At 43.1% G+C, this 22,706-nt stretch overlaps 1 protein-coding gene across 1 annotated transcript in view; it reads left to right on the top strand.

Moving 5' to 3' along the window:
- LOC306710565 (netrin receptor UNC5D-like) overlaps positions 1-22,706 on the top strand; it is a gene marked incomplete at both ends in the record, with an annotated part of 146,270 nt that overhangs the window by 82,168 nt on the left and 41,396 nt on the right. Inside the window, 2 exons of the mRNA XM_079179197.1 lie at positions 7,378-7,584; positions 22,532-22,675. Coding sequence (XP_079035323.1) covers positions 7,378-7,584; positions 22,532-22,675 — 351 coding nt within the window. The remainder of the gene's footprint in view (positions 1-7,377; positions 7,585-22,531; positions 22,676-22,706) is intronic.

Raw genomic sequence — 22,706 nt, forward strand, 5'->3', positions numbered from 1 at the left:
ACAAAGAGCAATGCTCTTTATGTTTAATATTTAATATTAGGAGAATATGAATAAAAACAATGATTAGATTATATATATTTCGGCACAGGAGATGGGAGTGCTGTAGTCTTCCTCTCAGCATTCCACCAAAGAAATAGCCCTGTATTCTGCCTGAGGGCCGAAACTCAGGGGGAATAAAACACCCTGATTGACTCGGGCTCTTCGCTCCTCTCTCAACCTGTCAAATTTGCAAGCGGCCATTTTGCACAAAATCTCGTAGCATTACTGTTAACACACCGAAATATACAGCAGAACCAAATAGAATGTCAAAAGGCGAGCGACTTATCTGACTCCGTGTTCCTGTTTTTCACGCGTTGTGCGTCTTATCATCTCCATTCCGCTAATGCTAAAGTGACATCACACCCCCCCAAACACCCACTGCACCCCTCCACACAGACGTACAGGACCAACCGTGATGGGAAAGTGTATGAGTAGCTCTTAATCCTGTATTTTCCACCATCCAGGTGTGCTTAAACAAGGCTCCTACCCCCCCCCCCCCCCGCTGCTGCTGCAGTGGGGCTGCTGTTCAACAGATAAGAGCTTGGTTGTACCTGAGCAGCTCCCATGTGCGACTGTGAAGCAGGGCTTTGCTGACCCAAACCTTTTTTTTTTTTAGATTTTTTCTTTTCCCTGTGCCTCGTATGAACAAACTTTCTTTGAATCAACACGGGGGAAAATGAAGTCTACAAAATGTGGTCGTCTGAGAGGAAACCAGTCGGTCGGAGCAACGAGTCAACATTTGTCTGGCCGTGTTTTGATTAGACAACATCTGGCATGTGTGTAAGGAAAACTGTCTCTGCCAGTGAGGGCTTCAGTTCTGACACACACACACACACCATCCGAGTCCACACGCACACTCACACACACACACGTCTGTTGTGTCCTGAGATGCCAGATGAGAGGCTCGCATCAATTTTTGAACAAAGCGCTCTGGCATCTCTTTCTGTCGAGGCCGTGCTGTCTGAGAGGCAGAGCAGAAATGCATTGCCTGTGACTCCCGTTGCTATGAAATTACAAGTTAGAGAGTGCATTCAGAGCTCCAGGCATTCCTGCAGTCTGACAGAAGTCACTGTGAGACTGGCCTGGGGACAGGGAGGAGAGGAGCCCGGAAGGGGGAAATAGGGATGTGACTTTAAATAATGATATAAAATCTGTCTGTTACGGGATCTGGCCTGTAGTTTGGAACAACATGAAAGGTTGGACAGTGGAGTCCGTGTGCATCCAGCTGTTGCGCATAACACGGTTGCCAAGCAGTACATTAGCTGTCAGCTTGTCAGGATGCCACCTCTAGTCCTTGGTTTGATGCGTTCTGATGCGGTTGAATAGTGGGTGGTGTCTGCGAGACACCGAACGCAGTCAGTCAATTCTCGCTCCATTTGCTGTTTGCGGAAAGAAGATCAAGAAATCCCGTCTTTGCCTCTCTCTCCATTTCCCCTGTGGTGAGTCTGTCATTCACAAATCTCTGCAGACAGCGAGGAAGTGTGTGTGTGTGTGTGTGTGTGTGTGTGTGTGTGTGTGTGTGTGTGTGTGTGTGTGTGTGTGTGTGTGTGTGTGTGTGTGTGTGTGTGTGTGTGTGTGTGTGTGTGTGTGTGTGTGTGTGTGTGTGTGTGTGGAGGCGGGGATACTTCAGTGGGCAAAAGTTGGCTAAGAAGATCCTTTTTTTTTTTGGACTCGCACTTCCTGAGAACACTTTTTTTTTTTTGGTCTTCCTGCCGTGCACCCGGCTGATCTGAGCAGATGCTCCCCCAGTGCCTCTCACTATCTCAACACCCACCTATCATCTGCTTCACCAGTTCTCCCTCCCGCCCCCATCTCCTCCGCTAGCTTCACCTCTGATCCCCAATCTAGGCCGTCCATCTGCTGCACGGATCTGCGTCAATAGTGCCTATACCGTATGAAGGCCCCTCACCCACACCTGGCATATATATATATAATGAATGCAGCGCTGACCATTGCCAAGCTGTATTTATTCATGTATTTACACAGACACATTAGCCCGAAAGTCAGTGTTTACACAAAAGCGACGACAGAAAGCCGCAGAACGCACCCCCCCCCCCCCCCCCCCCCCACACCCCCCGTTCACCAACTAACCACCTTATTTCTCAAACCTGTTACTGAAATGTCAACATGGTGAAGTAATTAACAAACATTTATGCCACTGGCTCTTAATTAACAAACTTAGAATTAATTAGTAGATTTGTTTGTTAATTCATGGCTAGGCAGCTGCTTCCCGCTTATTAATACTGAATGCTGCCGAGTGAGTTAAAGCAGTTGGAGAACTTTTCTTGTGCTTCTGCTCCGGTTCTTTCCATTACTTTTAAACTTCTCGGGCTAATTTAAATAGAGCTCGTGATGCACGATAGCGGTTTAGTTGTTATTATTTTAAAACGGCTGCATTTCTAGGATACTACGGGAGCAGTGTCTCGTATGTAAGATTAATACTGAAAATGAGAAATGTTTTAGGCTCCAAGCCAGTGATTATTGGATAACACATTTAAGGCAATGTTGCATTTTATTAAAGCAATATATTCTCTCCCACCCTCTGACTTTCCTTCTCTTTCTTTCACGATGACACACACTGTCTCCTCATTTCTCTATGTTCATGCTGGTTATTCACATACTGTATTAGCGGGAGATTCAGTTTTTGTCAAAACAGAGATCACACGTGTGCCTTTGTGACAGAGGATTTGTGAATTCAATATGGTTCAATGAACATTCATGAAGAGCAAGTGAAATGGAAAACGGACACAAATGAGTAAATAAATAACTCTTTCAAACCGAAGCAAATATGTTTTGATGGTGTAAGGAAGGCAGCGATGGCGTCATCTCGCCCTGCTATCGGTTAGCGTTAGTGTGGATACAAGCAGATGGAAACAGTCAGACTATTTGCTAAGAAACGTTTCAAAATCACACCAAATACAGGAAACTACACCTACATTTGTGTCAAATCTCAGCTGTAACACCAGTACAACGAGCCATTTCCATTGGAGGGTTGAAACATGACAACCCTGTTAGTTGAGAGGCCTCGCGTGAACGACAGCGACCCATATTAACCCAGGACTAATTGTTTTTGTACAAATTGTTAAAAGGACGATCAGATTGAGCTTTATTAGTTCAGCGCCGCGTGCATACAAGGGCTTTTGTTTGTTAAAGAGGTATTTACAATTACTTCCTGTGAAGTGCATGCAGAGGCAGGGGGTTCAGGTTCAGAAGGCAACAGCCTCTTAAACAAAGAGGACCCCCCCCCACCCCCCCCACCCTCCTCCAGCGCAATCAGTTCTGCATCGCAGGAATTGTTTGTAATTTGTCGATTCTGGTAGAGTTTTATTGGTGGTTGCGTGTTGCTGGGTGAGCTGCTGTTAAAATGCTCTGGAGGTGGAACCAGCAGATGAATGAAAAGTTCTTGTTTGTTTGCACACTGTTTTTAACGCAGTGGATGTGTGTGGCGCTCTTTACAGCTTGTTGGCTTGTAAGATCCAGCAGCCTTTCCTTGTTTTGGATGCAACCTCACAGGTTGCATCCTTGAGTCTGAGCTCCAAGATCTGAAAGGAAGGCAAAGGTGATGTTATGGGGTTCATTGTACACACTCTGGTGTACTCACCCCTCTGGTTGCTTATACACAGAACAAAAAGCAGCATGAAGAGGACGCGTGCCCCGTTGGGACCCAGTGTTTTCTAGGGTTGGATAGGATGAGATCAGCTGGTGTTTGAGATGGAAACGAGACAGGAGTTCGTCTGCCAGGATGTGAGGTTGCAGTGTGCTGAAAGTGGAGCGGAATTTGGCAAACATCAGCCTGGCTGCTCGCCTTCAGTCTCTCCAAATCACGCCGGAGTGTGCTGGAGCAGCAATCATCTTTCTCCGTGTGAAACAGCCTGTGCTATTACCCAAAGGCTTTACCAAATTAGTTCAGTCGGCAAGGGGCTCTTTCCCCCTCATTTCTTTTAGGTTTCCACTAAAAGCTATGAATACATTGAACTGACAGAAGAGACCACACTTACCCGTTGCTCTCAATTTTGCATGCGAGGAAATGGAGCGTTTGCTGTACTTGAGGAAATGGAAAAAAAACAAGTGAGTTCCCCTCACAGGTTGCATCGCAGCTAAAACGCAGTATTAGCAAGACTGCTTGTGCATTTCCAGGATGGAACTTTGTTTGTGTTTTGGCAGAGAGAGAAAGAGAGAGAGAGAGAGAGAGAGAGAGAGACTGATAGAGCCATCACTCAAGTCTTTGACAGTGATATCTTGTTTCCCTCTCAAACTGGGCTAGATGTATCCGAGCCCCTTGTGTGTTATTGCCGGGCTGAGGCATTGGTTGTAGATCACTGTGAAAACTGTGAAGCGCATGGGGAAGATCGGTCTGCTGAATGACAGCGGCGGAGCTCATCGAGGAGAGAAATTGGTCCTTCGGCCTTTTTTTCCCGGGAGCTGCGCAGTCGAAGAAATAACAGCCCGAGATGTAAATGAACGGAGGACATTGGAACGGACAAACAGAACCCCCCCATAGCACCATCAAACGGGAACCACGCTCTGCAGGCCGCTTGGTTTCAGCCACATCTCACATGATAACAGTTATCTCACTTCCATATGTGTACTCGGCTACTCGCTGCAGGGTGGCAGAGCCGGAAGGGGCGTCCAACAGTCACCGATTCGTGTTGCACCTCAGGATCTACATTCAGTCGTTTCAAGAGCAAAGACAATGTTACCCTGGTCCCAGAGACGGCTAAGTGCTTGCGTGTCTCACCACCAGCCTGAGGTTAAGTCACACCAGACTGTCGTTCCTCGTGTCTCGCCTAATCAGTCTGCTGCAATACTATCCCACCTGCTGCATTAAAGAATTCAAAGTGAACGAACCAACTCTGAAATGAAGCCGGCAAAAGCTTCGCTAAACCTTGCTCCTGTGAATGTTTGAGGCATTAGCCGCCGTGGCATTAAACTGTCATGTCGGCACGCATTAGTATAATACCTGATCTATTAACAAATGAGTCATTACTTGGAGGTTCTGTGGCTTTGTTTGACAGCAGTGTGTTTATGTATTCATGCTCCCATCTATCACCGCCCGGATGCGCACTCACGTCTGTGTTTTTGCATCCATCCAAACACAAACACACCGTGTCAATGCTCGGCGCGCAAAAAACAAATTGGAGCACCGTTGTACAAGAAAAGCTTGCCCGGGGCTAGTCATTTTGAAATTAAAAGCATGTCTCTTTGTTCAGCCTCAGTTCCAGGAACGAGGGAGAGAACGTGAATGTGTCGCACTGGGGGGGAGGAGGAGGAGGGAGGGAGGGAGGGAGGGGGGAGAGAGAGGAACACTGAGCTGGCGCTGTGATTTTCACAGCCAGGGAATCACACACATCATTTTATCTATTCCTCTCGATCAGGAGACATCCGGCAGCAAAGGTATAGGAGGATTAGATTAGCCGGAGAGAGAGAAAGAGAGAGTGGGTTCTCTAATCCTGATGGGGTTTTCAGGACGTACACCCACCGCTGTGGAGAAACGGCACAGTGTGCAGTTGGGATCGGGAAGGGGCGGACCCGGGACGGTTTGCCTCGCTAAACCCTTCACACTTGCATGAAAGAGGTTCCGGCAAACGAGGGGATTAGTCTGAGTGTAATTACACTTAGAAGTAGCAAAGAACGTGCGTTGACTCAAACGCACCTCAGACAGAAAGCGGAAGAAGTCAGTAATGCCTGTTAAACGTGTTGCCAGTGTGTCTGTGAATTCTTCAACTGAATTAACGGCCTTTTAGTGAACACATCTGAGAGATCAAAGAAGTCTCTACGAGATGACTGTGGATCTGTCTGATCAACATAAGGACGTCTCTATCTTGTTCACCTTCAATGAGATGTTTATTCCAGTCATGTCTACTACTTGTTTGTTGTGTTTGTAGTAAAAGAATGTCTGCTTTTACATTCTGTAATTGTGCAGGGCCACAGCTCTCCATTACGCAGTGGTTGTCAAAAAGTACTTCCACTCACATCGCTGTAGTCGGGTTGCATTGTTATAAAAAAACTTGTTTCTGGTCTTGTCGTACAGCTCAGCCAGTCCTCCAGAGAGTCTTCCCCCCCTGAAAACTCCCATGAAATCAGGATTTCTCACCGTCCAACCAAACTGTAATTCTGCTGTTGGTATTTGTTACCAAACAGGAGAAAAACACAACATATATTGAGCCAACAGTGCAGTTGAAATGCCACTTAACAAATGCCTCACAAATCCCGGAGGAGCTCAATCACCCCACTATGATGATCCTCTTTCAGAATAGTGGAAAGAAAACTTTTATAAAATACATTCAGGTGTTTCTTTTACTACTTTGTCTATTTGTGTCTGTAGATTTCTCCTAAAGTCACCAAAAGCAAGCGTTAGATAACGCCTCATTTACATATTTTACACAAAGTGTATTGTCTTAATGTGAGAATCAGCTGGGGAAGTTTCATGGTGATATCTATGAGTTAAAGTTTGACTCTCTTCCCCCTCAGTATCTCTATACTATATGATAATACAGTTCTTTAAAGGATGCTTGTTTTCTCAGACTGAAATCTGCACTTCAGTAGCTCTTACGTACACCAAACTTTCCAGTTTCCTTCCTATCTATATTCTGAAAGTATGTACTGAGGGGTTTGTTTATATGTCATTCATAGTCTGATTTAAAGAACAATTTATTCCAAAAAAGATGTCAAATAATATAGTTTTGGACCTGGCTTCATCCCATGTTCAGATTTCTGGTATGGAAATAAAATAATCAACCAGAAATCTGTAACTAATCAACTGGGGAGTGTGTTCTATTTACATTTGTATGCACCCCATAGTATAGTATCCTCTCTTAAAAGATAAATAAGAATGGTCATTTTTGTTTTCATCATAAATCTCTTAGTGTAGCCTGGCTTTCTGCAAACTGTAGCATTGTCTATGTTCTTAAAATATTCATTTGAATCCATAAATTATTGTATTGCAATGCTGCGGCGGAGAATGGGCTGTGCGGACGGGCTGATGTTTTGTTGTGTTATTTCTCACGTTGTGCTCCAAAACAATTTGTTCCGAGGCAGACGTCGCTGTGAGGAGTAATGGCTGCTCGTTGAGGTCTGGTTGCAGGGGGAGAAGCGAGAGGGTGAGGGATGGTGGAAGCTGGGGGAAGTCGGAGAGTGAGCTAGCTTTGAGCTGTTTTTGTGTGTGTGTGCGTGTGCGTGTACGTGTGTGTGTGTCGAAAACAACATTCCACTGCAGGGTTACTTTGCAGGGAAGAAATCTGAGAGGGTTCGATTAATGATTTACACTTTTTCGATTCCATTTTGTCCAGACGTCATGCCGTTGGAGTTCTCATTTGAATTTCTCATTTTGCTGTTCAGGTCCCAGAGGTGAAGCCCCGCAGCATGGCCAGTCCGGGACACTTCCCCACTTCCTGGAGGAGCCCGACGACGCGTACATCGTCAAGAGCAACCCCATCAAGCTCCGGTGTCAAGCTCGGCCCGCTCTTCAGATCTTCTTCAAGTGCAACGGCGAATGGGTCCACCAGAGCCAGCACATGTCTCAGGAGCACACCGACCTGGGGACAGGTACAGCAAACACTGATTTAACAAACGCCTGTGTTTACAGACAAACATGTTGTGGACAGACAGAAATCTTAACGCTACTTAAACTCTATTTCCTTCCCGCAAGCCTTCTTCCTGTCACTTTTAAGTTACGAGGATGGCATTCACATTTCTGATAGCAAGGACGGAAGTCTTCAGGATGAACTTTGCAAATGGGTCTTTATGACAATGCCTGCGGCTGTGTCCAACCCTGCAAATGTATTTTCCTCACTGTTTTAGTGCATCACTGTGTGCCGCATTTGATCCAAACTGAATTGACAACTTTTAGACCATGTGGGCACCGACTTGTTCAATTTTAGGATTTGACTGTGAACTCTGAAGGGTGTCTTTTACTGATGAAACTCGCTGAAATGCAGTTGTTGTTGTTTTAACTTCGAATTCAAATCACAAAAGAAAAATGTCCTTTATTTTCTAAAGCCCCTTTATTGCATCATTTCACAATGGGTATACAAAACAAATACAAACACTGAATTATGCTTTCTTTTCTTCTTAAATTGAATTATTCTCAAGTACACATTGTGAAAAGTTTGGTTGAAAACATCGGGATAGTGAAGGTGCTCGTCTGATTTTTAAACTTTTGAAATATACTCGTGAGTGGATCCAAACAAAAATATTAACTACACTAATATAATTAGGCCTAGGTCTGCACTGAACATGAAGATGACCATCATTTAAGCAGATTATAACTTGCTGAAAAAGGTCAGGATGAAGGCTAAATATTTATGAGCCTGCCTCGGCTGCTATTAGTGCCACAGTGTTGATGCTTCACTTAACACACCGCACCAATCAATATCTCCCTCCAGAGGTAACAATGGACCTCTAAATTTTAACTGCCTCTAGTCTGGATTCATAGCACGGCTCCCATCTGGCTCCTTATCACCATTCATATCTGTTTCCTCTGGGAGAGACATGGGGAAGGAGAACTAGAGATGGGAAAGGACTGAGAAAGAGAATAAAAGTCGAAAAAAGGAGAGCATCTTAAAAGTCCACCTGTGCTGGTATCTCCTAAAGGAGAAAGATCTGTCCAGGCCCTGGCCTGTGTCTGTAGTTATTCCCCCATCCACCAGCTGCTGGGTGAGGCAACAAATGATTAATTAATGATCATTGTAACCTTGACCTTTGCTGAAAATGTAAAAGCAGCAAAAAAATGGACACAAAAAATAACCTTGTTGGATGTATTTTGTAAGAAAATGTCTGTTCCAAAAAGGTGGCAGTGGCCAGACTAGTGAGTTGTTTCCATGCATGAGCGTGACTCATCAACTGAATTGTTCTCCTGTCAAAGTTCTCGGTAAGTTGTGTGAATGCTATTCTCAGGGCTGCTTGCTGTCAATCAACACTTCTACTGTTGCGATAGCACCAGTGCTCAAAGCTGAGGTGACAATGTTGCTCAAAGACAGGAAACCTTTAATTGACTGAAGGCACACTAATATATATAGATAGTTGTGATATTTGTGGAGTGACTAGAAACTGCCTGTATGAACTCATGACTTGATCCTCATGCAATACAGTTTTTACTCTTTTCTTTATTATAAAAATGGATCAAATGAGTTTCTGTAATGTAATGTTTTTTTGCTTATTTTAGCCTTTTATTATTATATGTGCATGACCACAACTCATTGCAATGCCTTAACCGTTACGTTTGTGTATTTGTTTTACTGAAAACAGTCCCAGGTCAGCAAAATATTCTATGGCTCATTTCGGTTTATACTGACATCAAGCTTTTTCGCTGTGCAGGTACAGTTTAAGGCCGTTTGAATATTTCAGTCTGCACACATCTTAATTAAACACAAACTTAATTAAACCTAGAGGAGCAATGTCATGAATGCATTATGGAGCATTAAGTCTATACTTTATAGGCAGATGCTTCAGCCGTGGCTTTTGTTTTTTACCATCACAGTCGGCAAAACTTCTCACCAGGGTTCAGTGTTCATTAAGCAGATATTTGGTCTTGTCACTGATCGTCTCGGTGCTCAGCAGTGTAATCAGACACGGGATGGGGCAAATTGAAATTGGATGGAGAAGTTTAGTGCCTCAGTATACAAGAAGATAAACTACAAAAGTACACGAAGTAGATGCTCTCTGGCATGACATGAGAATATCTAGAAACTGTTACAGCTACTTTATTGGATCAAAAGGAATAAAAAAAATAATAAGTGGAGAACAAAATGTCCCTTAATTAATGCCAATATCATCAGATTTTGTCCAACAGTAGACCTGGCCATCTTTTACAGCCCACACTCCAACAGCCTCCCTCTGAAAGCCGTAACTAGCTTCAAATGGTAATGTTATCATTGCTGAGCGCATCATTTGTGCACGGCGGAGATGTCCTTTCAAACGTGGCATCATTTTTAGGACCAAAGTCCCTTGTTTCTCCATTACAATGTTGATTAGTTTTTTTTCAGGTAATTTGCGATGGTCTTTAAAACTAAAATGGAAAATGGAATAGCCGGTAGTAATACCGGCCGTCCTTTTATGGCCGTGCGGAAAAAGAATGATGCAAAACTGTCCACTTTTTAGTGGAATTGTATTAGACTTTTAGGAATCAGTAAAACCAATAATTCATGTCATTTCTAATTGCATTCTTTAATCTTCTTTTAGCATATCTGGCAAACAGAATACTAATACTAATTTCATACAAAAATTCATGGTTTCATTAATTTCCCCAAGAGGAACAATCCTTATGACTTGGTTATCCCCTGACTTGCACATTTTTATGCCGTGGCCGGAGGCCCCATTATAGATTTTAAGTCAAGTATTTAAGTAAAAATACTGTTCTCCAGTTCGGGGAAAAGGTTGCTATGACATATGCTGATAAAATGATACTATGTGTTCAGTTTTACGATCAGCCCTCCGACAAATAGGGTCTTTTATCTAGTTTGAGAGCAGATGATTTAATAAAATATAGAAATATTAATTAGAATTGTTTTTATTCATTAGAGTAAATCTGTATTTTTAATTGTTATATTAATTAGGAATTAAAAAAAATATTCTTAAGTTACTCATTACATAAATCAACTAATTGAAAACGTGATTAATGAATAAATAAAACAACAACTTGGTGCAGCCCTAGTTTGCATGTTGATGTTAGCATGCAGCTCATAGCACTGCTGTGCCTTAGTACAGCCTCACAGAGCCGCTAGTATGACTGTAGACCTTTAGTCTGGTTTGCTTATTGATTGTACATAACAGTCATTCTTATGGAGAGCAATGACAACTTTATTTTATTCATCTTCATGCATTCATTCACTCACTCTCCATTGCCTTTGGTCATTTTTTTAAAAATATCCTTGCTTTTTTTCCCCCTTAAGCACTTGAACGTAAACATATCTAAGCTTAAATGCATCTATAGTGTGACAATATACTCTAGTGTGCTCTGGTTGTAACCCCCTAGAAGGATGCTCTGTAGGATGATGTGTGGCTTTGCTGTGTGGACATGCTTTCGTATTCCCAGGTGTGAGTTACAGAGGATTTAGTGAGTGTTTCTGAACCGTGACTGGGCTGTATACACAGGCGAAAAGTGGGCAAACATGCTACATGTTGAGAAAATGAACACCCCGCCTCAGCACCTCTGGCTGTCCGTCCTGCTTCATCTGTAGGAGATACAACTGTATCTCGGTACAAGCTATTACAGTCCGACTAGAATGGCCCCTGGGTTCGGCAGCGAGCAGGGGGCTGTAGCTATTAAAGCTTGTAAGCTGTGAATTAAATGCAGACAGACTCAACAACACGTGCCCAAACGTTGTTTGACCAGGGGGCTTTGAGGCAGAGGACACAGGCGGTGTCTGTCCAGAGGCAGCTAGCTCGGCCAGGGAGATGTACTGTATTTTAGCTTCATGTTATGTTGTTTTTCTCAGATTCAGTCTCCGCTCTGATCGCCTTCCAGGAGACAGAGCGACAGACAAGGAAAAGAAATGTGGAAAATATCCATTACAGCTTCTGTGAATAGCTTCGACTGCTGTTGCCCTAAGCATGAGAAAAACACAACAAAATGGCACAATACACGGTCTATTCCGACTGGATGAATCGTGTTGTGTTTCTTGATCTGTAAGATGTGTAGCAGAGTAAAAAGATATTTTCAACACCATGTAATGCCTAAATATTTCATACCTGCAACTCATCTTCTCTGCGAGCTAATAACTGCGAAAGTTTCCATGACAATGTGTGAGCCGTAACCGTCTTGTGACTTCTTAAAGATTTATTGCAGAAGAAAATGCGATGTTCTTTCCCAAAATGTCAAATACGGGCTACTTAGTTTCGTGAAAGTCCTTGAAATGTAGAGATGTATCGCATGAAAGACCTTAAATAGAACTAAAAGAAATGAGTGCACAGTCAGTAAATGCACGCTGTGTCTGACGCATATTAAGTTTAAGCCTTATTATGTGTTAGACTTTAAAGATGTTTTTAATAATTCACAGCTAATACACAACCTTGTGCACTTGACAGCTGGCTGTTCTGGACAGACCGCTTTTATTTAGTGCAGGATGCCACAGAGCATGTAACTCTCACCACTTCTCTGAGACAGCAACCAATACAGCACTGTCAGGTTTTGAAAGAACTGTCTTTTTTCGACTTGTAGTTCATGTATCTCCTGCTGGAACTAAGATACTCACCATGAAGGTTAGCAGTGGAAAAAAAAAACTGCTTTCTGCCCGGAGACAAAAGAGCTCATCTGTTTATGACAACTCCACTGCCATCTATGCAATTTATACGTTCTCCACAGGCCAAGAGTTCATGAAATAATCACAATAACAGCATTTCTTGTCTTCTGAAGATTTAAACCAGACGCCGACGTCATGTATCACTGCAGGATATTGTGTAGGCTGTAATGAATGCTCATTTATTATCATTATGCACTTATTATGAATAATAACATTGTTGTGCTATTCAAGCCATTAGCTGGGCTTGCTGTCAACCTGAAATATATTGCATCCATCAATAAAGGAATGGTTTGTGAGATAAAAGAAGACACTGAATGTTGGACATCAAAACCGCTTCTCTCTCTTTGTTGCCACCATCAGTTTGAGTTCATTAGATGCGTTCTGTCTTGTGTTGTTTATCAGGTTTTTCTTTGAGTAATGTGGTTTGAAAGATGCTTCCTTTGTTGTACAGATTACATCGTGAGGACTGACTCTGTTATTGACAATTTACTGAAAATCATGGTCTCAGTCTTGTTGGATGCATGAATCAGTTATGAGTTTTTGCCACGTGTTGAGGGAAAAGTTTGGGAAATATGCTAATTCGATTTTTGGCCAAGAGTTAGATGAGGAGATCATTGGCCTACCGCTCTCATCTCTGCGGACTAAATGTGAAGCTAACAGCTGACACAGCTGAGCACAAAGACAGAACATATTTTGGCCAGAACTTTTCTGGCAACTGGCAGAGACTCCAGGAAGTTAGTGGTCTATAAATTGGCGTTAATAGAGGTTTTGATTACAACACGCATGGAGGGAGAGAGCGCCATCATCAGGTCCACATTGTAATTTGTCTTTGGTTTATGAAATCCCCATCATTCTCCACTGTGGAGCTGATTGATAGATGTTAGCGTGCTAACATACTAAGCTAAGATGGTGAACATCTTAAACACAATACCTACTTAAACATGTGCTAAATATGAGGTTAGGAGGATTTCTATTGCCTCTCAACAGATGGTTGAGACGGCGCCACGCGGCTAACTGTGCTAACAGGGTTAACAGTGCAAGAACATCAAAGTGCTAACAGAGCTAACGGTGTTTAGCGGTGACTGTGAGCTGAAAAGAAAATGGAGAAGCTCTGCTTTCTGTTACGTTTGGGCAGAGCCAGGCTACCTGTTTCCCTGTTTCCAGTCTTTGTGCTAAGCTAATCTGGTATTAGCTTCATATTTAGCGTACAGAGACCAAAGTAGTAATGACCAAATCAGTGTATTTTCCCAACACGACACACTTTCCCTTTAAATAAACAGATTATGTGGCTATTATTACTAAAAGACTCTTGAGAGATATTGTGGAGTTACAGGAAGGAAGCGCTTGGTGCGTTAATGAAAAACTCTGAAACAGTTGTGTAGCTAAAGCAGACGGAAGGCTGTGGTGATGCCATTAAACTTCTCAGCCATTCTCATTACTGGTCTCGTACCTTTTGAACAGCCGTGGCATTTTGAAAACAGCCCACTTAAAGGAGAGGAGTAGAAAAATAATGTCTGAATGATGCAGAGTTTGTAGACGGGAATATAATAAGGCACAACAACAGACGATGATGGTGCAGCATTTAATGAGGAATTATGGAGACATTGAAGGTGCAGAGTTAGAGATACGTCATGTGTTTCCTACATTGTCCAGAGACATTTTCCAACTTTCTAGTGACCCGTTGTGCTTAACCTACACACACTTTGTTCTCAGCTTCAATGAAATTTGTATAGTAACTATAGAAATAAATAATATAAACAGTTATAAGAGTTTTAAGCTGAGGTTTTGTCTGTGTCGCATCACATCACAGCTATAAATGCATTTCAGGACTTCAAATGAGATGACATTTTTGCCTGACAAAAAAGGAGGCCACGGCACGTGGGAATATCGCCTGATTGAAATACTGCGTTTTTTCCATGAGCGAGAGAGAGAATGAGTGATAATTGCATCAATGTTTGTGTCTAGTGCATTAACTGTCACATTAACTGTCACAAAACCAAACCGACCGGTTTGATGTGTACAGGAGTCTTGGTGGAAGTCTGCAGGAGCCCGGTGTTGTTTGCTCGGGACTTAATGTAAACACAGTGGATCAATGTGTGCTGTGCCTCGGCCGAGTTGGCAACTTCTCAAATTGGAGGATGCAGATTTATCACACACATCTGTCCTGCCGCCTTCCGATGCTTGCAGGGATTTAATTACAGTAACTGAAGGAGACGGATTTCATATTTTCAGTATAAAGCACCTGTTCTTTTTTCTGAAATCACATCTACTTGCTTGGGATTGTTTAATTAAAAGGTTACATTATTAGCATTGCTCTTGGAGTCGTTGCACATTTCCTCCGGAGGATTTAGCATGCGCTTATTGTCAGAATCGCCAAACTTTCAGCCGTGTGAGGCTGCACCACCCTAAAGAAAAACAAACCCGACGTTAGGATGTCTATTCTTACCACATAAATGATCCAGCTTTCACCAAAATACCAACACCTTGCTCTGTGCTGCCTCATTTGAATGAAACTACTGTCGGTGTGTGCCTCTCCTCCTCGCACCTTTGTGCCGAACGCTCGGGGTGTGAAAATACCAAACAGAAAAACACCAACGTGTCAAAGTGCTGCATCTGGAAGTCTTTGCACTGCTATGAAAATCAGGCGGTTGGTAGACGCTTCCCCCAAATATCGTTCCCTAATATAGACACAACACGGTAAATGGCTGCTATGCTAATGTATGCTAATAAGTGACAGAACAGCCGAGCGGTTTAATTTACCGTAACCATCTTTGGCTCGGTTTCCTCTATAACTGCACTTAGTCAAGACATAATGCTGAAATGGACAACTGTCATGGCCATGTCCAAGTATTGCAGCACTTGTCTGTGTATCACCAGGTGTTGTTTCTTATTCTGTTGGAGAAAAAACTTCTTCTTTGGCCTTCTGTATTGTCTTCTTGATGAAATGCAATCTGGGTGGATGAGTGGGCGGCTTTTACAGCCTGAAAATCTCAACAAACTAGAAACTTTTTAGCGATACACCATGAGATGCTGTCTCTGTTATGGGTGAGCAGATCAATATAAATCTGGTATGTTGTATATGCTAATGAGCATGCATGAGGAAGGTGAGTCAAATCTGAATGGTTTGTTGTATCATCTGACTGGGTTGTTTTATTTAACAGTTTGTGGATTGGTAGATACTCCAGAAACCCAAACGTATGTTGATGAGCACTGAAAAAGTGTTGTTTTTTTTATATGTCCCCTTTAACACAACTTTTCACTAGCTAAGAAGAACATCCTTACGTTTTATGACAATGCATTTTTTAGGATAATCCAGTAAAACAATTTTTTTTTTTCAGTTTATAAAGCAAACCTTAATCCTTCAGTTTATCGAAAACGAATGACCTCATTTGGAAATACACGGTTTTCAGTGAAAAACTGTGTTTTTACAAGCATGTACTAGAACAGTACAAATAAATGCTCGATGTCTGGCGAATCATTCAGTGACAATAAAATATGAATAATTAATCATGCATAAACCTCAACCATCATGACACTTGGCTCTGTGCCTTAACATATTTTAAGAAGAAAATGTATGGATTTGGGTGATTTTTGGCCCTTTTAGTACTTTGTATGGTATGAAAAACACCAGGTTTTATCACCAGCCGTTCTGGTGGATAATTAGGCCCAGTGAGGGTTCACTGCTTGAACAAAAGTGGGGAGAATGAGATCTGTGATGAAGACTACAGAGCACAAATGTTTATTTTTCTAACGTTGTCTATCTTCAGAGTGTAGGTTTGCTGTTTGATAGATCAGCCGCCTGTCATTGTTGTATTTTACTGAAAACAGACCTAAAGAGAGGACGGAGGGAAACAGAATGTAATAGTCGGCCAGTGGGAGGCTTATTGCTGCAGTCCACATCTGCTGAGTCAGAGTGGGAATTTCAGTAAGTAAGACGAATTGAATTTCCAGAATCTTATCAGTCTGAATGCAAGAAGATATTTTCCCACAGATTTTTAGAAGAAATGCTGAGCGTTCCTCGGGTGTTTACAAGTTTCCCTATGGGTACGCATAACTGTTTGAGAAAAAGAGTAAATCTGTATTTTGCACACGCGAGGGAGTGTTTCACCCATCCAGAGTAGACGTTATGATGTTGAGCAAACATAGTTTCTGGCTTTACGAGCATCAAAATCTGTCGTTAATGTTTGTGTGCTTCCGCTGCAGCACTAAAGGTAACAGGCCTAACGTGAACCATCAAACAGGAGACTGATCTGAAGTGACAGTAATGGCCAACCCCACATAAACACAAATGGAGAGATCTGTCTGTCGAGAGCATATTCAGGTCCATACTCCGATATTGTGAGGCACTTCCTGTGGCTGTGAAGGGTTGTCCGGGCTAATGCAAGACAATGCCTGAAACTGCACCCTGAGACAAAGAGAAATGCACCGTGGGAGAGAGAGAGAGAGGGAGAGAGGTAGAGAGAGAGAATGAAAGGTGCTCAATTATCACACAGAAAATGTAACATCCTAAATATTTAACTACGTTGTTATGTCGCTGATCTGAAACCGTGTATTTCCTTGTGTGCCTTCTTCATATTCAGCACGAAGATAATCTTTTAACCCAAAATTGGGATTTTGTCAAGATGAAGGCACAATGATCGGCACAGTTGTTGCTGCAGTGTTTATTTCCTTATCCCTCTGCAATGGTTACGCCTTTTGATATACTACAGGCAGACAAGGCTCAGCTGGATATTCCATGTAATCATCTCTACCCAACCTCCCTTCAGGAAAACAGCTTGCATCTATAAAGTCCTTCGAACGATTTTAGGAGGCTGTATCCGGTCTTTATTGACAGTAAATCACTCCGTTTCTGTTATCAATAGGGGAATAGGCTGAAAGTACAAAAACAAAATAAAAGAAGGTCAGTCGCTGTAAACAAAACATAGCAAACTGCACACGTTGACCTATCACAAGAAGACAACTTTACTTTTGCCTCTGTTGAAAAGAGGGGGGAAGAGATGGAGATGAGTGATAGAAGTCAGGAGATTATTGAAGGACGGGGTGAAAGAAGAGCAGAGAGGAAGGTGGAACAGAGGGGATATCTGTGCCGATAGACTTCGGCTGAAAGCATGATACCCTGATGGAGAGATAAGAGAAGGAGAGGATAAGGGAAAGAGAGAGGACGTTGGAAAGTGGAGAGGGCGACGGGAGAGTGAAAGAGAGCCTGAAAATGGATACCGCGTTGGCTGTCTCGAGAAGGAGGGGATAGCAGCTCCTGCAGATTCAGTGATGAAGAGATAGCGATTGAGGGAAAGCGTTTGAATGCAGGGAGGGATCGAGGAAGTATAGATATCTCTTCCTGTTGATGCTCTGTCGAGGACTGACTCCACTGTTGTGTATTATGATCCCGGCCCGGCTGAGAGATACCATCAGCCAGGCATGAACTCAGGACAAAAGGGAGAAAGGTGGCGACTACTTAGGGAAAGTGAGATGCCTCGGAGTCTCTCAGTGTCACCACGTATTAGTCAAGGAAATGGAAGTGGAACAAATGAAGTGGGCCCACAGAGTGAAAACCACTTGTGTATGCAAAACTGGCTCCTAATAAGCAGACATTTTTGAATGACTTTTGAATAAACATAAACAAGGCGACTCGGGTAATGACACAAATAAGGACTCGCAGCATTTTAATGGCTGAATTATCATGATTTTTTTATGCACGGAGTAATGCGTCTCTTTCGTTCCGGGATTAAGTATGACACACACACACACACACACACACACACACACACACACACAGCTGGGACCAGACCGAAGATGTTGCTGGGAGCATGTTCCGCTTGTCTAGCAGGGTTCGTCTGTGTCTGGCCCTCAGCCAGCCCTCACAAGCCCCCGCACGCCAAGCCGCACGCCGCAATGTCACATCACACAAGCATTTCCCCAAAGCTGCGTTCGCATCAGACGGACGCGCTCCCGAAGCTATACCCGTCCACCCTCAGCCCACAGCCCACGCCGTGTCACCCGCTATGTACAACAGCTGCCTCGCGAGGATCCCTGAGACAAACAAACTAGAGTTCTGTAAAATCCCCACACGAACGGAGAACCACGGAGACATCCCGTCCCTTGGTCGAGCCGAGCCGGACCAATCGGGTTTTTCCCGAGCTGCTTGGATCCGGAGCCACTTGTAGCTGGCAATCGCCTGGTTCCCATCGGGCCCTTTTCAGACTCCGCCAAGGCGAAACAATGGGCCAAAGCGGGGAGAAATCACACCACAGGGACCCGTGCCAGACGGACCAAAAGACAGACAAGAGAGAGAGAAGTGAGCGTCGGCACTGGTATATCTCTTCCTGACGCCTTTATAGAGGCTACGTTAGAGACATATTAAAGGACATGATTAAAGGGGCATGTGAAAGCTGCTCCACCTTGAGGGCCATTGTCAAGGCTTTGTGGTGCTCTGTCAGGAGCCACTGGCACGAGCATGAAGGAAAGAGAAGGCAACAAAGAAAACAGGTGGCTAGGGACAGGCTCGTGGAAGGGAGCTGAACGGTTGTTTGTGTTCGCGAACGCAGAGAAGTGGCCGCGTGTCATCGACATGACCGAGCAGTTATTGGATAATATCTCAAACGGAGTGTCATTCCAGGCTACTCTGGGAAAACGACTGAGCTCTTTGATGCCTGCCTAATGTGAGGGGACCTGGGAGTCCGAGTGTCTTTCTGATTTCTCTCTTTGTTAATCTCGCCTTCAGCAGGAGCACCATGGCCCTCACTCACACCAACAACCCCCCCCCCCCCACACCCGTCAGCCTGGGTTTGTATGTATTGGTGGTATTCCGTGCATTTGTGTTGGAATGTGAGTGTTTTGTTATTTCTTTCTATTTGATATCATTGTAATATGACACAGACGTTATCGTTTTTTGTTTTTCTTATTTCATTTTTCTTTAGTGATCAGAAATGTTCTCACTGTGTGCCAGAAGACAAAAAGAGCTTTTGGAGTCAAATCTGCAGCGCTGTGGCTCACTCCAGCCTCTATGAGTCAGTTGGTTTTTGTTTTGCTTTCAGCATAAAACGCTGCATCCGGAGCAGCAGACTGTTGTTTATGCATTAGTTTCTTCTGTTTTCTTGATCATTAATAAAGATGAGGAGGTCTGATTGTGAGAATCAAGAGACCACATAACGAAACCCATTCCCTAGTCTCCTCAGTGAGCTTTTGTCACAATCCAGCAGGGAAATTGCTCGTCAAAAAGCACTATTTGAAGTTTGGATGCAAGGTCACTGATTTCTTAAGAATGTTCAATTCAAAATTTACATATTTTAGACTCTACACACAGACCAGACCAGTTCTCCATTTATTTACCCACTGATCTGAGATAAAAATGCATGTTCTGTTAATATTAATTAAGCTAATGACTCTGTCTGAAGTCAAACTCAACCCGCTGCGCTTCCATGGAATAATGTCACCATTAAGTCGTCTAAAATACTGTCATTGAGCAGCAGAAGAGGAAATTACACCATCAGTGAAGCACCAGAATCACTGCACAGTAGAGGTGTAAAGCCAAGCTGCTCTCTGTGTCGGTTTCTGTCACACTATTTATACTCCTCATACGTATATGAACAGCTGTTAACAGAACATACAAAACAACATAACAATTGTCTCGAATAAAAGTCCGGGAAAGGGTGCGGGGTGGAAATATATTTGGAGATAGCCGTGCAAGTCCTAAATGCATTGTCATATTTCATGATTTCTCTCCCGTTCTTTGTTTGTAGGATAACAGAAGGGAGACCCAGGGGAATGATGTTTGAAGTGTTAAAGCTATTGAAAAGAAAGTCCTGAAAGCTGCTCTTTTGAAACGGTGCTTTGGCGTTGAGTTGCACACGGTACCGGGCTTCAATATATCTGATCATATGTTAAAAACAACAGCTGTGTAACATCCGTCGAGCTTCTTCCCGCCCTGTACAACTAATGTGATTAAAACTGTGGATGAATCTCTTCCTGAGCTTTTAGCACCTGACCTATTTGTTTGTATTTTGTGGAAATCTGCATCATGCAACATCACGCTGCCACGGCCAACTGCTGAAGCAGCTCCTATTCACAGCAATCACCCCAATTGCGCCGCTTCTCGAGTGAAATCTTGTGTTTTTATTTTCCTGTAGTTAAATCTGCCTCACTCTCACTTAATCAGGCATGTTGATTAAGGCTCTAATTTGTAGCGGTGGAAAGGGGGAGTAGATGGAGTGTGTGTGTGTGTGTGTGTTGTACGTAATATCAGTCAGTCACTGCAGAGGATTACAGTGTCTTCAGAGAACATTTCTGTTTTACATTACTTCATTAGGCTCCCTTTGATAACCTTTCATTTTGTATTATTAGTCTCCATTTAATCCCAGCCCCTGTCTGAGCTGTTTGCAATGTTCGGCATGACGGCAAAACGCTGTGGAGAGACAACTCCTCTAAGTGTAGAGCCGCGTAATTAAGCAATAAGCCACAAGAGGCTGAGCTTTACAGTGATTTCTGAACAGCTGCTGTGAGATGTGTTGTGAGGCATGACTTGTTAGCTGTACTAGAAATCAGTGTAAAGTACAGCCTTTATTGATTTACTGCCTTTGGAAAATAAGGTTTCAAAAGTAGAAGATTTAAATCTATTAATAAGAAGGAATTATTATTTAAATTCATATTATTTATTATAATCCTTTTGATACTTTTTGTGGTTGTCAATAGCCATCCAATGTCTGGAACAACCTCTCTATATATTTTTCATTGTTAGAGGCGGAGTCCGCCATCCCCGCTCAGGATTCAAACTGCCTACTTACACATGATGGATTCACAGAATAAGATGCGGCGCGTTATCTCACTAACGTCGCTATGCTGTCACTTTCCAACGACGGCACCAGAGCTCTGAGATACTTCTGGTGCTAACCACGCATGAGCCGCTGCTGCGAGCACATTAAAAGTATTCAACCGGCAAAAAAACACAAGGTTGCAGTCACAGGTGAGGTCGGTGCTGAAAACGACTGTTAAATCAAAAACACACCAACGAAACAAGACAACGTGAGTTTGTTGGGCTGCACTGCAAACAGTTGCACCGCTTGCTCCTCTGTTGTTTGTATTTGTATTCATTCTGACGAGCTCAAGAAGCATTTTAGCCATGAAATATAATGTTTTCTTTGACCCCATATGTAATAATAATTGGACACATTGTTGTGAGTTTTAGAGCCTTTACACACCGAGGTTTTCTTTTCTTATTTGCTCGTCAATGTATTTTTTTTGAGAGGTTGGGTATTTGTTATTGTGACTTCCCATTCCCCCTCTGTGCTCTCTTTAGAGACTAGACATATAAATGAGCTGTTCATAACTGTATTCATTTCATGATGTATGTGTTCATTTATGCATATATTAATACATCAATTACGGTTGGCTGACTGAGGTTTTAGGACATCATATGTTGGTTGAAAGCTGCAATTACCTAGATGCCCAATAGAGCCACCTCGATAATGCATTAATGGCCCGAGCCTGTCATCTTTTGTTCATCGTCTGGCATAATTGAAATACCAGGCTTTTAAATTCCCATCAGCGAGAAATGCTCGTTATGAGCTGGATCCCAGATAATAACGAAGGGCCGGTGTGACATTAAGTCACAGTTCTGCTGCAGAAATAGATGATTCCATCATCATAGAGAGTGTCGGTGTTCAGGTGAAGTATTTTATTGCATTGTTTTGCTTTTCTTTATTAGATTATAGATCTTTGAATGTTTTTTAGAGAGAAACAGAAAAAGAGAGCTCACGCTCTCCCTTAAAACAATAGCAGGCTGATGTGTTCCTCCTCTCACTTAATGCCTCCACTGGATAGCATTTAGTGTCACTTGTGTGTAAATGGATTATGTTTTAGAGAGACTGAAAGAGGATATTAGGGCTCACTAACAATCTCTGCTCCAAACAGCGTTTTCCATCGCCGGCCATCTGTTCCGCAAGACTGAAGTTTTAACAAGCATTTATCGAAAGACCGCTAATGACATAGATCTGAATATTCACTATGAAGTGGTGAGCGCCGTGCATTCCAACCAGATACAAGTATACCGTACGGCTAAAATTGTTGTCCACGATCCTTGAAATTACATTTCTGGAGTAGCATTTTCTCCTCCTGGCAAATGGTAGATCTGTTTACTGCTGATAATCTTATCATATTCAGATTTTAATCATCACTCTGTCCCCCGCAAACCTTCATCTCATTCATTGATCAGCCCTGTGGTACGACGCTAATCCACGCGGTCCTCTTCTTGTCTGCAGGGCTGAAGATCCGCGAGGTGATGATCAACGTGTCGCGTCAGCAGGTGGAGGACTTCCACGGCCCGGAGGACTACTGGTGCCTGTGCGTCGCCTGGAGTCACCTGGGAACCTCCAAGAGCCGCAAGGCAACTGTCCGCATCGCCTGTAAGCAGCACGTCACTTTTGATACCAGAAT

This window comes from Pholis gunnellus (genome assembly GCF_910591455.1).
Source record: "Pholis gunnellus genome assembly, chromosome: 18".
Classification (NCBI taxonomy): Eukaryota; Metazoa; Chordata; class Actinopteri; order Perciformes; family Pholidae; genus Pholis; species Pholis gunnellus.